This window comes from Anomalospiza imberbis, unplaced genomic scaffold, assembly GCF_031753505.1.
Source record: "Anomalospiza imberbis isolate Cuckoo-Finch-1a 21T00152 unplaced genomic scaffold, ASM3175350v1 scaffold_396, whole genome shotgun sequence".
NCBI classification, from domain to species: Eukaryota; Metazoa; Chordata; class Aves; order Passeriformes; family Viduidae; genus Anomalospiza; species Anomalospiza imberbis.
Window position 1 is genome coordinate 27,509 of NW_027100011.1, and position 17,852 is coordinate 45,360.

A 17,852-nucleotide genomic window follows, 5' to 3' on the forward strand; every position below is an offset into this window, starting at 1 on the left:
ATGGGCTGAGGGAGAGAAAACAAACCCCAGCAGCAAATAGACACCTTAGGCCACCAGGAAGAACTGCTGACCCACCCACAAATGAACCTTCCAGCTGAAAAGGTCAGGCCCAGTGCTTCAAATGCAGACAGTGGAGAGGGGATGAAACCAGTCTCCTCGGGTTAGGCAGGCTCAAGGGCTGTGTCAGCCTGGAGCTTCCCTCTGCTGCCCAGCCCTGCCTGACTGTAGGGCTGCAGCTCCTGCTGTAGAGGAGGTGGCCACAAGAACTTCTGTGCATGATGAGGACCCCATGAAAGAGGAGAGCTTTTCTGCGCTCTTTTATTTCCTTACCTTTTCCCCCAGCTTTCCCTTGCAGAAGACAGAGTTGGACTTGGGCTTCACCTAGATCTTGACTCCGAGTGGGAGGTCCAGCAGGTCAGAATCCATCAGCCCGGTGGCTCAGTCTCCCAGGTGTGGCGTTCCGGGGCCAATCTGTGAAGACACAGACACTTGGGCAGTAGCTCAAGAAGCCTCCTGCACAGCAGGTGCAGGAGAAGGAGCTGAGGCTCTTGAGGGTCCTTAGGCCTAGAGCAGACCCGCATGCCCCAGGCTCAGCGGCTGAGCTCTCTCTATCAGCCCACTGCTTTCCTCCCCGTCATTCCCAGTGCACTCAGCAGTGCCTCTGCCTTTTGGCAGGACACCAGCAGTGAGATGGAGCTCCACAGCTCCTTCCAAGAGCTCTTGTGGTGCTCCTGTCCACAGGCCCCTTCCCCCCTCCCCTGTTGTGTCATTCTGTCAGGCAAAGCTTCCTCACCAACAGGAAGGAATGGGAGGAATTGCCACGCCAAAGATGCCCAGTTTGGGGGCTGCTTTTCCTCCTTTCCCTTTTTAGGGCTTCTTCCCTGTCATGGCCAAGCAGCAACGGCTGGGGAAATTGCAGAAAACTGGATATTTGGCCCATCCCTGGCAACGTGAGATTCCTTGGTCATGTTTTGAGAAAGAGAAGAGAAGCACGGGCTGAGGGAAAGCCTTCTCCTCCCCTTTCCTCAGGATCCCCTTCAGCCCAGACACCTCTCTGCCACCTTCCCAGTCTCCCCTGCTCTGGCTTCTGCTGTTCCTGTCTGCTCTTGTGATGAATGCTTTGATCAAATAATCAGATCATATAAAAGGGTTACTATGATTATAAGTAGACAGTTGTGAAGTATAAGGTATAGAAATGTCAGGAGCGCTGTGTTTGGAATGTAACTGGTGAAACCTCCCCAGGAAGTTACTGGACCCTTCTGTTGCAGTCATGCTCACCAGTAACACTGCTTGGAAACCCACTATCCTTCCCATCTTGATTTTAAGATTAAGGATTCCAGTCAGTAGACCTCAGGAGAGATGAGCAATGATTGGTTTAGAATATTGGCGAAGTTATTAACTCTTAGAACCAATCAATGTAAAGGTTAAATTTAAGAGTGGGCATAGTATGCGCAGTATGTAAAAGAAGGCACATAATGATGATTCAGCAGAAAAAGTAAATAAAATGGATGGGTTTTGTTTGTTAAGTGGAACACACTTCCAGAGGAGTTATCCCTGTGTTCCCAGCACCTGAATAAAGAAGTGTCTGCTTATTCACATCAAATTGGTATTGGATAAGTTCCCTTTTTCCTGTTTGGTGACACTCTCTGTTCCTACCCCTTCTTGGCTGGATGTGGCGAGGTCTCTGGCGCCCGTTCCTCCAGCCTGTCTGGTTCCTTGGGGCAGCTTTCACCCTACAGAGCCCTGCCAGCCTCGCTCTTTGCACAAAGGCAAGAGACAGGCAGAGCAATCTGTTGGAGGTGCAGTGATTGATCACCACGGGGCTCTTGGGAAACAGCGAGGGGCGCAGCCCAGGGACACTGTTCCTCTGCTCCCAAAGCAGTTCCTGGCACACGCTCCAGCTGCAGCTCTTCTCCAGCTTGGCCAGGGGAGGAGCAGCATTGGCTGTGCCCCAGCTTCCCTGGGCCACGTGAACTGCTCAGCCACGAGGGCCGTGAGCCCCGCAGCGCGTTCACGCACACCCGCAGCTGGGGCAGTGCTCAGGCAGCTCCAGCAGCTCCAGCGTGCGGTCCCGGAGGCCGAGTGGGCGGTCCTGTGTGCAGTTCCTCGGCAGCTGCAAAGCACAGGTGCTGAGGAATACACCTGGTGCAGGTAGCTCGGGGTGCAGCTGCAGTGCCAGCTCCAGGCTGAGCTCTGGCTGGCAGGAGCCCAAAGGGAAGAGCCCGTGACCTGCTGACCCTTGGCAGGACAAAGAGCCCAAGGACCTGTGGCACAGCCAGAGACAGTGGCCGCTCAGAGACAGGGCAGATGCCAAGCCTCGGGAGGAAGAGCTGAGACTTTGATGTGCTCTGACCGTGAAGGCGTAACAGCCCAGGGGTTCGAGGTCCCTCCCTGGAGGCACCGGCTCGGGCTATTTCTGTGTTCCTGTGCTGCAAATAAATTGTTTTTTGGAATGAGACACGTGAGACTCTGCTGTGGGAAACCTGGCCTGACTGTGTGAGAGTGGGGGGAGTGCAGGGAGTCAATGGGGGCACCCTTTGGCTCACCTGAGCCACCCACTGCAAAGGGGATTTGGTCCCCGCAGGAACAGTCTGGTGATGGGAGTGTGAATGCCAGAGTGCCTCGGGGATGCTCAGACAGGGAAGTTTCCTTAACAACAGGGCTGCCTGAGAGCTGGAGCAGAGCCCAGGCCGTGCATCCGCTGGGCTCTGCCCGTAAGAAACCGGGCAAGGTGCAGCAGGGTTCCCTGGTGTGGCAGGGCATCTCCCCTGCCACGAGAGCTTATCTATTGCTTGTTCTTGCCAATTGGTGGGATAACTCTCTCAAGACCCCTTGTCTCGTCTTAAGTAGTCCATTGTGCTGTTTCTCTTTCTGTCCTAGGGTGATGTTATGATGCTTGTATCCCCAGTCGTCTGTTCTGTTTATGCTGGATATTGTATTCAGTGCCTTCAAGACTGGTTCTGAGAGCAAAGGAGGGGAGAAGACGAAGCACGGAGTTTGTTACCAGATCGCACTCCTCCACATTCTGCTTGACTGTGTTGTCTGGGCACAAATGGAGCAGAACAGAGCGCTCCTTTGCTTTTTAGTTAGTTTAGCTAGCTGAGGCAGTGAAGTTTTCCCTGGACTGTCTTTCTTTCTTTCCCTTTTCCTGGAACCATTCGAACCTGCTCTGGACCAGGACCCGGGGAGCACCGAGAGCTCGCACTTTGTGGCCTACTCTGGGCAGCAGCCTTTCCCAGTGCCGGAGGGACTGATAACAGAGCGAGCAGCCACAGGAGAGACTTTCTGAATTTGTCATCTCTTCAGAGCAGCAAATGAGTTTTGTCATCTGGTATTGTTCATTTTTTTGCACGGGACAGTGCTTTGCCTGTTAAATAAACAGGTTTTCTCCACTTCTCTCTGAGGAAATTTTTCCCGAACCGGTTGCGGGAAGGGGGCTGTGGGGGTTTTCTTTCTGGGGGGCAGAGGGGGGGAGGCTTTTGGCCAACCCCCTCCCAGTTTCTGTACTGGGCAGGAGGTTCTGTGGTCCAGAATATCCCTCTGGCCAGTTGGGGTCAGGTCTCCTGGCCATGCTGCCCCTTGCTGGCAGAGCGTGGGACACTGAAAAGTCCTTGACTGGGCTGCAACTCAAACATCAGTGTGCAACCAACACTGTTCTCATGCTAAATCCTGAATGTAGCCCTGGACACACTTCTGGGAAGAAAATTAACTCTATCCCAGCCAAAACCAGTGCACTGGAGCATCCCAGGAAGAGATAGGCGTTTGGGGAAGTGTATTCCTGAATGGATGCCACCTTGCTTTGTGAAGGAGCTTGACCTCCCAGAGGCCACACCACTCATCCAGGAGGTATTGGGTCAGCTGGAGTGGACCACAGAGGGAGAAAGGTGGCTCGAGGGGCTGTGGACCTTCTTTGACAGGATGGTCCCCTCCAGGACTTCAGATGTGGACATGAAGTCGTTCATGAATCATCTCCAGAATACGGCAGTGCTGCCTATTCAGGGGAGTAAGACAGACTCAAAGCACCTACTGCCACTATCCTCCCTCTCCAAGGTTCTTTTTGAGTGTCACTCTAAAGTAGAAAAGGTGCTGCACAAACTGGGCATCCCTGTGCTCCAGCAGTCCCTGCTGCCCTGGAGTTTTGCCTACTGTTGCCTGAAGCCAAGGGCACTGCAGGTCACAGATGCCAGGGCTGTAGTGGCCCATCTGGCAGACACAAGAGCTGATCTCTGCTGGGGGGATTTAGGGGAGCAGGACGTGTCCGCCCTGCTAAGGTTTGTCCAGGAGGGAAAGCTGGATTCACGTGCACTGGAGCAGCTCCTCCATGGAGAAGCATGCTGCTTCTCACACTAAGCCAGGACCCCAAATGGCTGGCCAAGCGTTTGAAGGGGGAGTTCACCGATGACCAAGAGCTCTTCATGACTGTGGTACTTCCCCGGCTGTCCCAGCTCACACAGCAAGACCTCATGGAAGCTGTACGCTCGTTCTTTGTCCTGCGACCCATCTGTTCCACTCAGAGCGTGGACGCCATTGTGGCAGCATTTCGGAAGGCGGCCTTTATACCAGATGCCCACAGAACACTGCGCCTGGCCTCCTACTTCTACCATGACATGCGGCTCCAAAACCGCTTTGCGCCTAAATCTTTCTTTAAGAAGCTACCTTCGAACTGCATAGTAATTGTGGATTTCTTCCTTAAGGCAGGTGTCCGCACCAGCCTCTCTGTAGAGGACTTTGTGGCGCTGGCTGAGGAGATAGAGCGTGAAGCCACTCAGACTACATGCCATGCTGCAGAACTGCTGGAGCGACAGCAGGAGATGCTCAAGCAACTTGCAATCCTGTTGGAAAATCCTGAGGAAAATTTCCTGAGGAAAATTGCCTCAATCCAATTCCTGCCTCCACTGGATATCCCCCCAAACTTGATGAACCTTCACCCTCCTTTTACAGACTGCACTAAGGCCGTGGCTCTGAAAGGCAGCGTTTCCTACTGCAAAAATGTGGCTGAGCTCCTGTGGACATCAGCCACCATCCTGCCAGAATCCCTTGAACTTGAGGAGCGGTCCCTGGAGGCCATGGAAGTCTTTGCAGAGATACCCACTGCCCTGGTGGTGGCCAACCTGGAGCATGTGTGCAGGGCAGCCTGCTCGACAGAACTGCAGGTAAGCACACGGGCCAGGGTGCTCCATAGCATGTACAGCTTCCTGCAGACCCGTCTGAAGGAGGTGGACGCAGAGCACCTCTCTGAGCTGCCCGTGGTGCTGGCCAAGTCATGGGACATGGCCAGGCCACGGCAGGTGGTGACATCACTCCCGGACGAGGCTGACTTTTACCCCTACCTCCTCACGCCTCACCCCCACGTGGCTGCCTTTGGAGATCTCCTGCAACACCTTGGTGTCGTCCTGGTCCCCACACTGACTCACTACAGCCGTGTCCTGGCCCAAATCTACCAGGAGAGCCATGGCAGTGGAACCCTTTCCAGTAGCCAGGAGAAGACAGTCCTGCTGGCCACACGGCATTTCTTCCAGCTGCTGCGGGAGGAACCGGAGCCCCCCGATTGCTCTGCTGTGGCTGAGCTGTACCTGCTGAGCACTGCTGACTGCCTGGAGCCATCCCACAGACTGTGCTTCAATGACTGTGTGCCCTCAGAGACCGCTCGGGCCCTAGAGAAGACCTTTGTGCTCATGGCTGCGCTGCCAGTGTCTGGGTGTAATGTCAGGTGGCTGCTGCAAAGGCTGCCACCGCACCTGCGGCCGCGGGCACTCTCAGAGGTGACAGAGAAGCAGCTGGAGGAGGGTGGTCCGCAGCCATGTCATTACGGCTCTCAGTGCGCTGCGCAGAGGCGTCTCCAGACCCTGCTGGTATCCCCGTGGTTTAGGCTGGGGCTGGAGTCCCTGCTGCAGTGGCAGACCCCCAAGGCTACGATGGGAATGGAGGGGGATGGTGGCTTTGCAGTGGAGCAGGTGAAAGTGCAGTGCTGCAAGGACATCTGCACTGTGCTGGTGCACAGTGGGGCAAAGGTGGAGGGCAGCTCCCAGTCACAAGTTATCTATGTGTGCCCGTCTGGTGGTGCCCAGCGGCTCCTCTACATCCGGCATGCAGAGATGGTGCTGAACTGGCAGCAGCTGAGGGTCGTGGAGACACTGGCACAGGAGATCAATAACATCCTGGGTGGGCAGCTGGAGGCACAGGCTTTGTCCGTGCTGCGTGAAATGCTGGTCTGCCAGGAGCCACAGGACGTGGCCTTGGTTCTGGAGGCGAACAACGTGGCACTGGTGGGTGCTGCACCAGAGCCAGAGAAAAGGCTGCAGGAGGAGGCTGAAGCTGATCCATGGAAGGCTCCCAGCCTGCCAGCCTTGAGGCCTCTGCATGGTGTCAGGGGGCCAAAGGTGTGGGTCCAATACAAACCTGTGAGTGCTGCCCAGCACCACAGACAGGGAGGCTGTGGCTCCTGGCTGAGCAGTGAGGAGCTCATGGCCCTGACTCCATCCGTCCCCGAGGCCCTGCGTTGGCTGTGTCAGGCCACGAGTGACCTGCAGGCAGCCCGCAATGACATCCGGCACTGCTGCCCCAACTGGGTGCTCTTCAAAGTGCACCAGGCCCTGGAGAGGGCACTGGTGGCGGCCGTGCTTTGCCGTGGTGAAGCTTTTGCGGGCCACAGGGGGCCGATGGGTACGGCCCAAAGGCTGGAGGCGGAGGAGCCGGAGCTGAGGGGCCTTGTCCTGGACGTGCAGTGGTTGTGTGACCGTGGCACGGACGGCAAGGCCACACAGTACCCGAGTTACCATCCCTTTCCCATGACCCCCAGTGAGGCCTTCCCCAGCGTGGATGAGGAGGAGGTCCTGAAGCGGGCACAAAAAGTGCTGGTAACACTGAAGGACCACGTGGGCAGAAAGTGACAGCTCCCCACCAAGGCGCACGGCACCTGGGCCAAAGGACCATCAGGCGCCCATCAGAGACCCACCATGGACCTGTTGTGGACTTGCCGTGGGCGTGCCACAGACCTGCCACAGCCAATTCCAGACTGTCCAGCCCTGGCAGGGGAGTTCTGGTGGCAGACGCGGGCCCAGAGCACTGGACATCACAGAGTTGCCTGTGCCATTGGCATGTCTGGAGTGTGCAGTAAATAAAGTGCAAAATAAATGCTGCAATGCTGGAAGACCCTTCACTGACAGTGGAGTCAGGGACATGAAGAAGTCATGGGCAATGGGTGTTGAAGGTGGAGGTGGTGATGAAGGAGTTTGGAGAACTGTGGTTGGTCAATTTTGGCTAGCCAGGTGCTCACTGAGCCACTCCATTACTTCCCCTCTTTGACTGAAAAGGAGAAGAAAATGTGATAAAAATCCCACGGGTCAGGGAGATCACTCACCAATTACTGCCACAGTCAAAGCAGACTCACCTCGGGGAAATTAATTTATTTTATAACCACTTAAACAAAGTAGGAAAATGAGAACTAAGAATAAACCTAAAACCACCTCCCCCTACCCTCCCTTCTTCCCAGACTCAGCTTTACTCCCAACTCTTTTACCTCCTCCCCTTGAGCAGTGCGCAAGATGGGGAACGTGGATTGCTGTCAGCTCATAACACTTGTCTCTGCTGCTCCTTTCTCCTCATAGATTCCCCTCTCCATGGGAGACAGTCCTGCACCAACTTTCCCAATGTGGGTCCTTCCCACGGGCTGCAGTTCTCTAAGAACTGCTCCAGCAAGGTGCCTTTCCCTGGGGTCCAGTCCTTCAGGAACAGCCTGCTCCAGTGTTCTGCCAACTCCTGCATGGACTCCTCTCCACAGAGCATAGCCCCTGCCAGGAGCCCGCTTGTGGCAAGCACATTTCTCTCTCTCTCAGGATTTTTCTTAGAGGTGCACAGAGAGAAAGAAGGAGAAAACAGTTTCTATTTCTGCTCCTTGTTTTTCCTTGTGGAATGTGTTTGGAGAGTTGTTTACCTGGGGTGATTGCTGGATTGGATTCTGGTCAGAATTGTTTGGGCCTGATGCCAATCGGATCCACCTGTGTCTGGACTCTGGAGAACAGGGTCACAAGCTGTTGGTTAGTTAGATTTAGTAGTGTTAGAGAAAGTAGCATGTAGTTTTAGTATCCTCCTTTATATAGTCAATGAATGTATTATAGCATAGTTATAATAAAGAAATCGTTCAGCCTTCTGAACTGAGTCAGACATCATCATTCTTCCCACTGGGTTCGCCTGCCTTTACAATACCTGCTGGAGCGTGGGCTCCTTCCAGGCTGCAGATCCCTTCAGGGCATCCCCACCCGCTGTGCTGTGGGCTCCTCACATGGGCTGCACTGGGGATCTGTTCCTCTGCTCACCTACACGGGCTATGGGTCAAAATCCACTGTTGCTTTCCCATCTTCTTCCTCCCTGCCAGCTGCTGTTGCACAGCAGTGTTTAGCCCTTTTTTAGTACCTAATCCCAGAGGCCCTCCCAGCATCACTGGTTGGCTCAGCCTTAGCCAGTGGCAGGTCCCTCCTGGAGCCCTCTGGAGCCGGCTCTGCCCAACACGGGAGCAGCTTCTGGTGTCTTCTCATAGAGGGTCACCCTGCGGGCCCCTGCTACCCGGATGTGACCACGCAAACCTGCGACAAGGATGATGAGGCAGTACCAAAGGGAGCATGGGGTTCTCAAGAAAAGCATGAGGTAGGGGAAGCAGCAAGAGGAGCTTAAAAGTTTCAAGGAGCTGGAGTCATTGCCATAGGCCCAGAGACCATCACCAAAGTCCCAGTGTGACTCTGCTGGTATGAGGCCAAGGACATGGCCTGCCCCTGGGCCAGGGCAATCCCAAGCACAGACTCAGGCTGGGCAGGGCAGGGGTTGAGAGCAGCTCTGAGCAGAAGGACTGGGGCATGTTGGTGGACAGAAGTCCCAGTGTGCCCCAACCCCTTGCGCTGTCACCCAGAAAGCCCCATGTCCTGGGCTGGCCCCACAGAGTGGGCAGCAGGGGACAAGGGGGATTCTGCACCTCTGCCCTGCTCAGGTGAGACCCCACCTGCAGAGCTGCCTCCAGCCCTCGGGTCCAGCATCAGAAGGATGTGGAGCTGCTGGAGTGAGTCCAGAGAGGCCAAAGAGATGCTCCAAGGTCTGGAGCCCCTCTGCTCTGAGCCGAGCTGGGAGAGCTGGGAGTGTTCAGCCTGGAGAAGAGAAGGCTTCAGGGAGACCTTAGAGACATTTCCAATGCCTAAAGGGACTCTAAGAGAGCTGAGGGCTGACCTTGGACAAGGGCTTGGAACGCCAGGACAAGGGGAATGGCTTTCCACTGGCAGAGGGCAGGGTTAGAAGAAACTCTTCCCTGTGGGGATGGTAAGACACTGGCACAGGTTGCCCAGAGCAGCTGTGGCTGTCCCGTCCCTGCACGTGTCCGAGGCCAGGTTGGAGGCGGCTTGGAGCAACCTGGTCTGGTGGCAGGTGTCCCTGCCCATGGCGGGGGGTGGAATAGGATGAGCTTTGAGGTCTCTCCAGCCCAAGCCAGTCGGGGATTCTATGCTGAGGTGAAACATCACCATAGTTGATGCCAAATCCAGGGGTTGCCAAGCTGCCATGGCATCATGTCCATTGAGTGGTCCCTGGCAAGGTCAAAGGGCAGCTCCTGAGGAGACAGGGTCATCTGACTGGGCCAAAGCTGCAGAAGTGGGATGCCATCACTCAGTGCTGAAGGCTCACTGTCAGGTGCCCTGACCCTTGACCGGTAGAAGCTGGAGGCTCTTGTGCCTTCAAGGCGGGGCAGCCTGAGCACATGGCTTCTGCCTCTCCTGCCTGTGGTTCTCCCCTGTCTGGGCAAGGGATGCGAGCTGAGCTGAGGCTGGACATGACATCAGTGCGTGGCATGTCTGTCAGCCGCAGGGACCACAGAAATGGGGGTGGCTCCAGCCAGGAAGACGCATTGCTGCCACTCACCGTGACAGAAAACGTGGAAAACAGAAAGTGTTGGTTGCAAAATACAGCTTAAAGACTAACTAGCAAATGAGATAAAAGAATGTAAAAGTAGACAGACGGGATGTTGAACAGAGCTGGAAGCAGTGGAAAAACAGATTATAAGGCACCCAAGTGGGTTTTGTGGCAAAGTTATGTAACAAGAAACAACAGTGCATGCCCTAAGAGAAGTTCAAGGCAAGGGCACTTCCAGTTTTGAGGGCTCACTGTGAATATGACCACCAGAGACCTCTTTAGATGACCCTCCAAGACCATAAAGGGACTTCCAGCAAGAGGCAGAGGTGGGTAAAATAGTTCTATGAAAAGTAATGTTTATGTATGAGCTAGGAACTACCTTGTGATATGTATGATCATGGTGGAATAAACCCCCTGTTGTAAAGTTTCTTCGATTAGAGGAGACATTCTCTGCATATAAATATTAGTCATTAATCAACAGTAATGCTGGCTCCAGGGATGATCTGGAGTGGGTGGTGTCACCACAGCCTGGCCACTTCATACATCTGATCCAGCAGCACTGAGCCCGCTGGTTTGGGCGGTTTTCCCTTGGCCATTCACTCAGTCCATATCTCACCAGTCGGGCTGTAAGGGGACTGCGTGGCTGCTGAATGTTTTGCAATGTCGGGCAACACCATGCCTGGTCTCCCGTAATTTGCAGAGTCGCTCAGGTTGGCCAGGCACCATGTCCCTGTGCTAAATCTGTGCTGGCTGTTCCCAATGCCCTTCTCTCTCAGTTGCTTGAAAGGGTGTCCAGGAGGATTTGCTCCATCACTTTCCCAGGGATTCCAAAGCAGCTGATTAGCCTGTAGGTCTTCAGACCCTCCTTTGTGCCCATCTTTAAGACTGCTGTAGTTCTCAGGAAGTTCTCAGGAACCACCTGCACTGGCCAGGCTCTTCTGAAGACAATGGACAGCTGACGTAGCTTCCTCCAGTCCTTAGACCTGGTGTATGCCTGGCTTAAGATTCTAACTATTCTCCCTAACTATTCTCCCCCTTCCCTACTGCTGTGGCATATGAATGTGAGAGACACAAGCTAGAAGCAAGTGAATTGGGTTTATTGCAAAGTTAAGACATTATTTATACATTTTATTGTGAGAAACTGTGCTCAGCAGTTTGCTCAAAAGCGGTTGCAGGCCTGTAATAAATCCGTCCTTTTGACGGCTTGTTCTTCTTCTCACAAGGTTTACAGGCTTGACAATCAGGACGCCTTTCCAGTTTTCAGATCGTGTGTAATCAGCTTTCTTCCCCATTTCTCAGCATTCTTGCTCACATGATGCAGGGCAGGCTTCCTCTTAACTCCATAACTGCTTCCACAGCAATGTCTGTACACGCCCCCTGGATAACTTGATTCTTCTTCCACATCCCTCCTTTCTGAGATGAGGTTGGTCAGAAGTTTCCGGTTCACTTGATCTCCTATCACCCAGGGTTGTGATTCTGCTTTTCACTTTGCTAAGTTATTTTAAATTATGCCCTCAACCCTTGACCTTGTATGTCACACCAGTCTGGCACAGTTCCTCTGCAGGTGACCTCCACTGTCACCAACAACAGGACCTCTTTTCCTTTAGCCACTGCCAGTGAGAGGGAGCATGGATCATTACATTTTTTCCCACTTAAGATATGGAGCAGAAATCCCTGTTGTAAATCCTGCCAATTCTTTCTGAATTTGTGCATACAAGCAAAGACGCCTTGCACAGAATCTACCTTCTTGGAACCCTGGAGGTCAGTGGCACAAAGTCTAGCGGTGGAGCCTGGAGGACAATGCTGAGTCCAGTCCTTGCTGACACCTTTGTCAGTAAACTGGGTGATGGGGCCAGGGGGTGCCCTCCCACAAACCGGGAGCGGTGGCTGCTCTGCCAGAGAGAAGTGCTGCCATCCCGAGGGACAGTTCAACAAGGGTGACAGTTCTATGACAGGTGCTGAGTCCTGTCCTTGGGAAGGAACAACCACAGGCACCGGTATCTGCTGGGGGCCACCCGGTTGAAAAACTAAAGTTTGGCAGGGTCCTGCTGGACACCAGGATGCCCACGGGCCAGCAATGTGCTCCTGCAGCAATGCAGAACAGCGTCCTGGGCTGCACCGGGAGCTGCGACACAGCTGCTGGAGGGAGGGGATCCTTTCCCTCTGCTCCACAGCAGTGAGGCCAGCCCTGGAGTGCTGGGCCCAGAGCTGGGCTGCCCAGTACAGGAGACAGGGACAGACTGGACAGAGTCCAGCACAGGGCCATGAAGGTGACGGAGGGACTGGAGCATCTCTGCCGTGAGGAGAGGCTGAGAGAGCTGGCACTGCCCAGCCTGGAGCAGAGCAGGCTCAGAGCATCTCATCCCTGGGGATAAATACCCGGGGGGAGGCTGCAGAGGGGACAGAGCCAGGGACATTCCAGGGGCCTCGGGCACCAAGTGACACACAGGAGGGGCTCTCTGAGCTCAGGAGGCACTTCTGCACTGGGAGGGTGGCCGAGCACTGGTGCAGGTGCCCAGGGAGGTGGTGGAGTCTCCATCCCTGGAGAGACTCAAAAGCCACCTGGACACATCCTGGGCAGCTGGCTCTGGGTGGCCCTGATGGAGCAGGGGCTGGGCAAGGTGACCTGCAGAGGTGCTTCCAGCCTCCCCCGGCCTGAGATTCTGGGACTCTGAGAATAATCAGGCTGCAGTTTCCTAAGGACAAATGACAAAGCTCCACACATGGCAGGTTTCTCCTGCTCTCACCAAAGTGGTTCATGTCACATGTCTCCCTTCTGCAGATTCCACCCTGGAGTGAGGATGCTTCTCAAGGTCATGCCTTGAGGCTGAGAGAAATGTTTGCCCGTGGTCCTTGCTTTGGGTGAGTAGCATCAATCTTCAAGAATTGGTTTTGCTGGCTTGACTAGAATTGCTACAATGTTGCTTCAAAACATAATGCACTATACTGGAAGTTATAGGTCTCTGTACTGGGTAGTAAATAACCCTGATAAAGATCTATTAGTTTAATCATGATCATCATAAACTCTTTATTTTTCTATAAATATATCTTTCATCCTATGGAACACAGTTGTGTAAAGGTTCAATTTCACCTATACTATCCTTTAAACATAAACTACTGACTAAGTCTAAGACTGCATCCAGCTGCACCCTGGCTGCTCTCTGAGTCGTTCAGGAAGCAAGGAGGTCCCTTCTGCACCTTGTGTCTCCTGCCTGCTCCCTGCACAGCTCTCCAGGTGGTCCTGTCGGTCTTGGGCCAGCTGTGACTGCAGCAGGGACACCTGAAAGAGGCACAAGGCCCGGCTCAGACAAGCCCACGCTGGCAGGAGCACCTGCAGCCCCACGGTACCGGCTCTCGGGGCAGACACAGCCTCCAACTCCAGCCCTCACCAACTCTCTGCCCTGGGGCAAGGGGAAGGGAACAGGCTCCCACACAGAGCAGAGCTCAGATGATCAACAGGTCCAGTTCAAGGCTGGCAAAGCCTTCCCACGGACATCCCCCAGCCACCACAGGTCTGTTAGAGAGAGTTCCGAGGGGATTTAGGAACCCAACTCTGATTTCCAAATTTGGGCCACTGACCCCTTTCTCCACAGGCTGTGCATCAGCAGGAGGGCTGCTGCTTCCCTGAGCTACTGGAGGAGTCTTCTGTTGTAGAAGTCGACGATTTCGATAGGCAGGCTTGTGGACAGGAAACGTAAAGCAATCTGGGGGGAACACTCTCCTAAAAGTTCTGTTTCTTCTCCTTTCAGGTTCCACCTGCACGTTGGATGGGAGAGAGGGTCACAGAAACCTGTCAGCAAACACGGAGCAAAAAGACCTGTGGACATCATGGCAAGGAGATCTCTGCTCTGAGACCCTGAATTGCACTAGACAACACTGGGGGCAAAAAGCTCTCGCTGGGGGCTGTGCAAGAGAGGCCAGTGTGTGTGCGGGGACACAGGGCCAGGGAGGGAGGCAGCGGAGTGAAGGTGCCCTTGTGAAAGCCATGGGCTGCCCCAAGAGAGAGGACAAACAAAAGGGTGTGCCCACAGCAGGGACAGGGAGAGGCAAGGAAACAAGCAGAGGTCTCCAAAGCACTGCCTGGGCTAACGTGCCAAGTTCCAGAGGAGCCTGAGGCTCGGCAGAGGCAGTGAAAGCCCAATTTACCCGCTCGCCACTTCTGGGCTCAGTGGTTAATTCAGGCCTCTCTCTCTTCTCCTCTTCTAGTGATGCAATTGGTTGCTTGGGTTCCAGGATGGTCCCTGAGCCACGTAACAGCTGTTCCACTTGTGCTCCAACAGCCTGCAGGGTATTTAGAGAGGAGATGATGCCCATATTTCAAACACCACAGAAGCTGTCCCTCAGGAATCTCCATCTCAGGAAGCATCCTCGAAGCACCAGCAGTGCAGCTGCTCTTCAGCCCTCTCAGTACAAAACTCAGCTGGGTTTAGTGCATCCCTCTGCTCACCTGCTCCATTACTTCCCACACCAAATCCAAACCCCCATGTGTTGCATGGGCACAGGAAAAGCAGCTCCCCATGCCTAGCTTTTGGCCTGGAGCAGACTGGAACAGTAAGCTCCAGAGCTGGAGCAGTCTTTCTGGGCGAGCCAGGAAACAATCTGGCAGTCAATGGTCTCTGGCTGGAGCCAGGCAGACAGACAAGGCTGCCTGCTGCAGCCCGGGCTGCTTTACCCAAGCAGGCCTGGACTGACAGGGATAGAGACCCACCTCCTCATGGGAAACAGCACTGGAATAATTCAGGGACCCTGGAGTGGACTGGGGCTCAATGTCAGTGCCTGCCTGGATACCAGACTTTCCCTTCAGGATGTACAAGTGTTTCATCAGAGTCCCTTTGGCAATTTCACTTTTCTTCAGTGCAGCACTCAGTACTTGGGTGTTCTCTCTCCATTTCTTCAAAGAAGCAGCCCCATGCTCCAACTCTTCCTGCTCGCCTTCTCTCTCCACTTCCCATTCTTGAGTATTTTCCTTATGATATCTTAACTCAGCTGCATGCATTTCATTCTTCTCTTCCACATCTCTCATGTGCTGCTGGTTCAATTCCTGTCCATGCTGCCAAAACAGGGAGAAAAAGGGTCACTCTATCGCCCCCTCGGTTTGCTTTTCAGACCAGATCTGGACTCCTGCTGCAGGGGCAGGCACTGGCTGCCCCTCTCTCTCTGCCCCTCGGGATGCTGCAGACCTTTGCTGGTCTTCCCCCCTTGATACCGCTCCTTCCCTCAGCCTGTCCCAGCTTCCTTTCTGCCCTTCCCCAAGCTCTTGCAGCCCCACTCCAGTGCTCCTCTGGGGAGGAGCTGCCAGAACTGCAGCCAGGATTTCAAGTCCATGCTAAGCAGGATTTAGGCAGTGCCACGAGGATGTGCTCTCCATCAGGGAGGAAGGGAAGAGCAAACACCGCCAGCATTTCCTTCCCTGGGCTTGGGCTGACAGCAGTGGTTTTCCAGCTCTGCTGTGTAGAGTTTCCATGGCTCCATCCCCGAGAGCCCCACTGCCCTCTCTTGGAGCAGCAATGGCCAGATCCCTCTGTCATCCTCTGCTGCCACTCAGGACGAGTTCTCCCCTTGCAGGCACACGTCCTGGTGTGGATCAGCACTTGGCTTTCCTCTCTTCTCTCCCCACTGGCTGCTCTCAGATGGCCAAGGCCAAACACCTTTCTATTCACAGCAAACTTGGTCTTCTCACCCCTCCTTCCAGATCCAGATATTTAGGAATCTGGACATGGGTTTGGACACGAGGAATTCCCCAAAGCATGCAATGTCCATAGAGGCAGTGTGGACATTGAGGACTAAAGCTTCTAGGGCACAGAAGCCCAGCATGGAGGAAAATCAGCAGGCTCAGCATTAACTGGCTTTGACATGACTACAACATCTTCTCCTCCTTATTCAGAAGAACGCAGTTGGAGAAGTTTAACTGGAAAAAGGTGCTCCTTAGAACTATTAACTGAATGTGCAAACACAGCTAGGAAATGGCCCTTTGTGGCATCCGCCAATCTCACCAGCACATCCATCCTTTCCTTCTGCAGGCTCTCCAATTTCCTCTGCAGAGATGCCACCTCCTGACGAAGAGTCACAGCCTCTTCCTGCCTTTCACAGGCCTCTTCATCCAGGGCAGTTTCTCGAGAGGTGTGCTTGACTGCTGCCTCCCACAAATCTGCAGCAGGGAGGGGGAAGGAACAGGAGAAAGGAGAAGGGGAAAAGCAAAGCAAAGGCAAACTGATGTGCATCCTGCAGAGACAACAGCACTGACTTCTCTGCCTGCCTGGGTTTGCCAGGCCCTGAGCCCACAAGGGCTCCAAATCTGACAGAAATGAAGGAAATTTGCAGGCAGAGAAAAAAGCAGGAATGAAAGGGGCAAGGTTCAGAGGGACAGGAAAGGGTGTTTGCTCTTGGCCTTGTGCAGAGTGAGCAATCCAAGAGAGACAAAGGAGAGGGGATGCCTGTGCAGCCCTGCTCCAGAGAAGCCAGTAGCCTGGAGGCTCTGGTAGGGCCTGGAGTTTGGGGGAATCGAGCTGAGGCATCCTCCTACAGCTCCTCAGCACAGACACGGCACCTGGAAGGCTCCAGCTGTGCACGGGATCAGCCATGACACAGCTGGATGGCACTGGCAGCCACAGCATCTTTCTCAAAAAAAAGCTTTCACTGGCACTTGGATGGATAAATCTCCTGCTGGTTGTTTTTCCCCTCTGCCATCTCTGGGCACTTTTCCTCTGCGAGCCATCAGCGAGATCCCCGCAGGTGAGGCAGGATGGGGCAGTGGGTGGGAGAGGAGAAGCTGTACCTTGCTCACTTTGCTCCAGCTGTTTCAGCAGCTCCTGATTGTGGGCTCTGAGATGGTCCCTCTGAGCCTGTGTCTTCCTCAGCTCCAGCTCCACGTCCTTACACTGTATGGCCATGGCCTCTGCTCTTTCCTCAGAGCTCTGGAGCCTCACACGCAGCTCAGACACCTCAGCCTCCAGCACGTCCACAGAGTCCCTCAAAGCCCATTCGCCTGCTCGAGACTCCTCAAACGTCTGCAGCAGCTGCTTCTTTCGAGTTGTTTGGGAAGCCTCCATCTGCAGCACTGTGTCCTGCAGGGCCTGGATCTGGAAGATGGATGCACAGAGCCTCAGGGACAGGGCTGCTCCTGAGGCTGCAGAGTGGGCCGCAGGGAGAGCAGCAAAGAAGAAATGATTTCAGACAAAAACCATGCCAAACCAAAAGGCAGAAAAGCAAGGATCCCAAAGGAGACCAATGTAGAGAAAAGAGGGAAAGGGAGGCAATGGGCATCCTTGAGGCTGCAGCTCTGAACAGCAGCTGAGATGGCTGCGCTGGAAGTGCCCTGCCCAGCCTGCCATAGCCACCTCTGTGTCCCCACATTGCTCAGTGCCCGGCACAGGCACCAACTCTGTCTGGGACAACACTGCTAACTGAGGGACACAGAGGCTCCAGAGGAGTCTGCTGCTGCTCCCCTCCCAGATTTCCTGCTGGGAGCCGGGAGAGAACGGTGCAAAACTTGGGCAGCAGACAGCAGATCCAGCCTCGGCCTCAGGGTGCAGCAGCAGCCCCGGGCAGAAGACGGCAGCTGTGCGTGCTGCTGGGAGGGGAAAGAGGTTGGGGCCTCCAAGGCAAAGGTGCTGTTGTGTGTCCCTGGAGAAGAGGATGCCACTGCACAGCTTACCTGGGTGTTGAGCTCCCGCAGTTGTCCAGCGCGGTGAGAAGAGAGCTGCTCTGCCTGCTGAAGAGCAGAGTGATACTGAGACACCTGATAGTTCAGAAGCAGGTTCTGTTTTTCCAGAGTTCTGAGGCGCTGGTTCTTCTCCTCCAGAGACACTATCAGCCTAGAAGGGAAGCAAGCAACTCATTGCTACACGGTATCAGATTTTATAAACTCTCAGGACTTGCAGCACCTCAAGGAAAAACTCCTCTGTCTGATGAGGTCTGTCTAAACAACTTGGCTGTTTGTTCTCCCTGCAGTCAAAGCCCAGCAT

General features: G+C 54.4%; 1 protein-coding gene across 1 annotated transcript in view; it reads right to left on the bottom strand.

Moving 5' to 3' along the window:
- Nucleotides 1-17,852, bottom strand: part of LOC137466684 (centrosome-associated protein CEP250-like) — a 31,284-nt gene extending 13,432 nt beyond the window's left edge. Inside the window, exons 1-5 of the mRNA XM_068178375.1 lie at nucleotides 17,767-17,852; nucleotides 17,543-17,702; nucleotides 16,664-16,967; nucleotides 15,882-16,036; nucleotides 14,597-14,938 (exon numbers count right to left, since the gene is read on the bottom strand). Coding sequence (XP_068034476.1) covers nucleotides 14,597-14,938; nucleotides 15,882-16,036; nucleotides 16,664-16,967; nucleotides 17,543-17,702; nucleotides 17,767-17,852 — 1,047 coding nt within the window. The remainder of the gene's footprint in view (nucleotides 1-14,596; nucleotides 14,939-15,881; nucleotides 16,037-16,663; nucleotides 16,968-17,542; nucleotides 17,703-17,766) is intronic.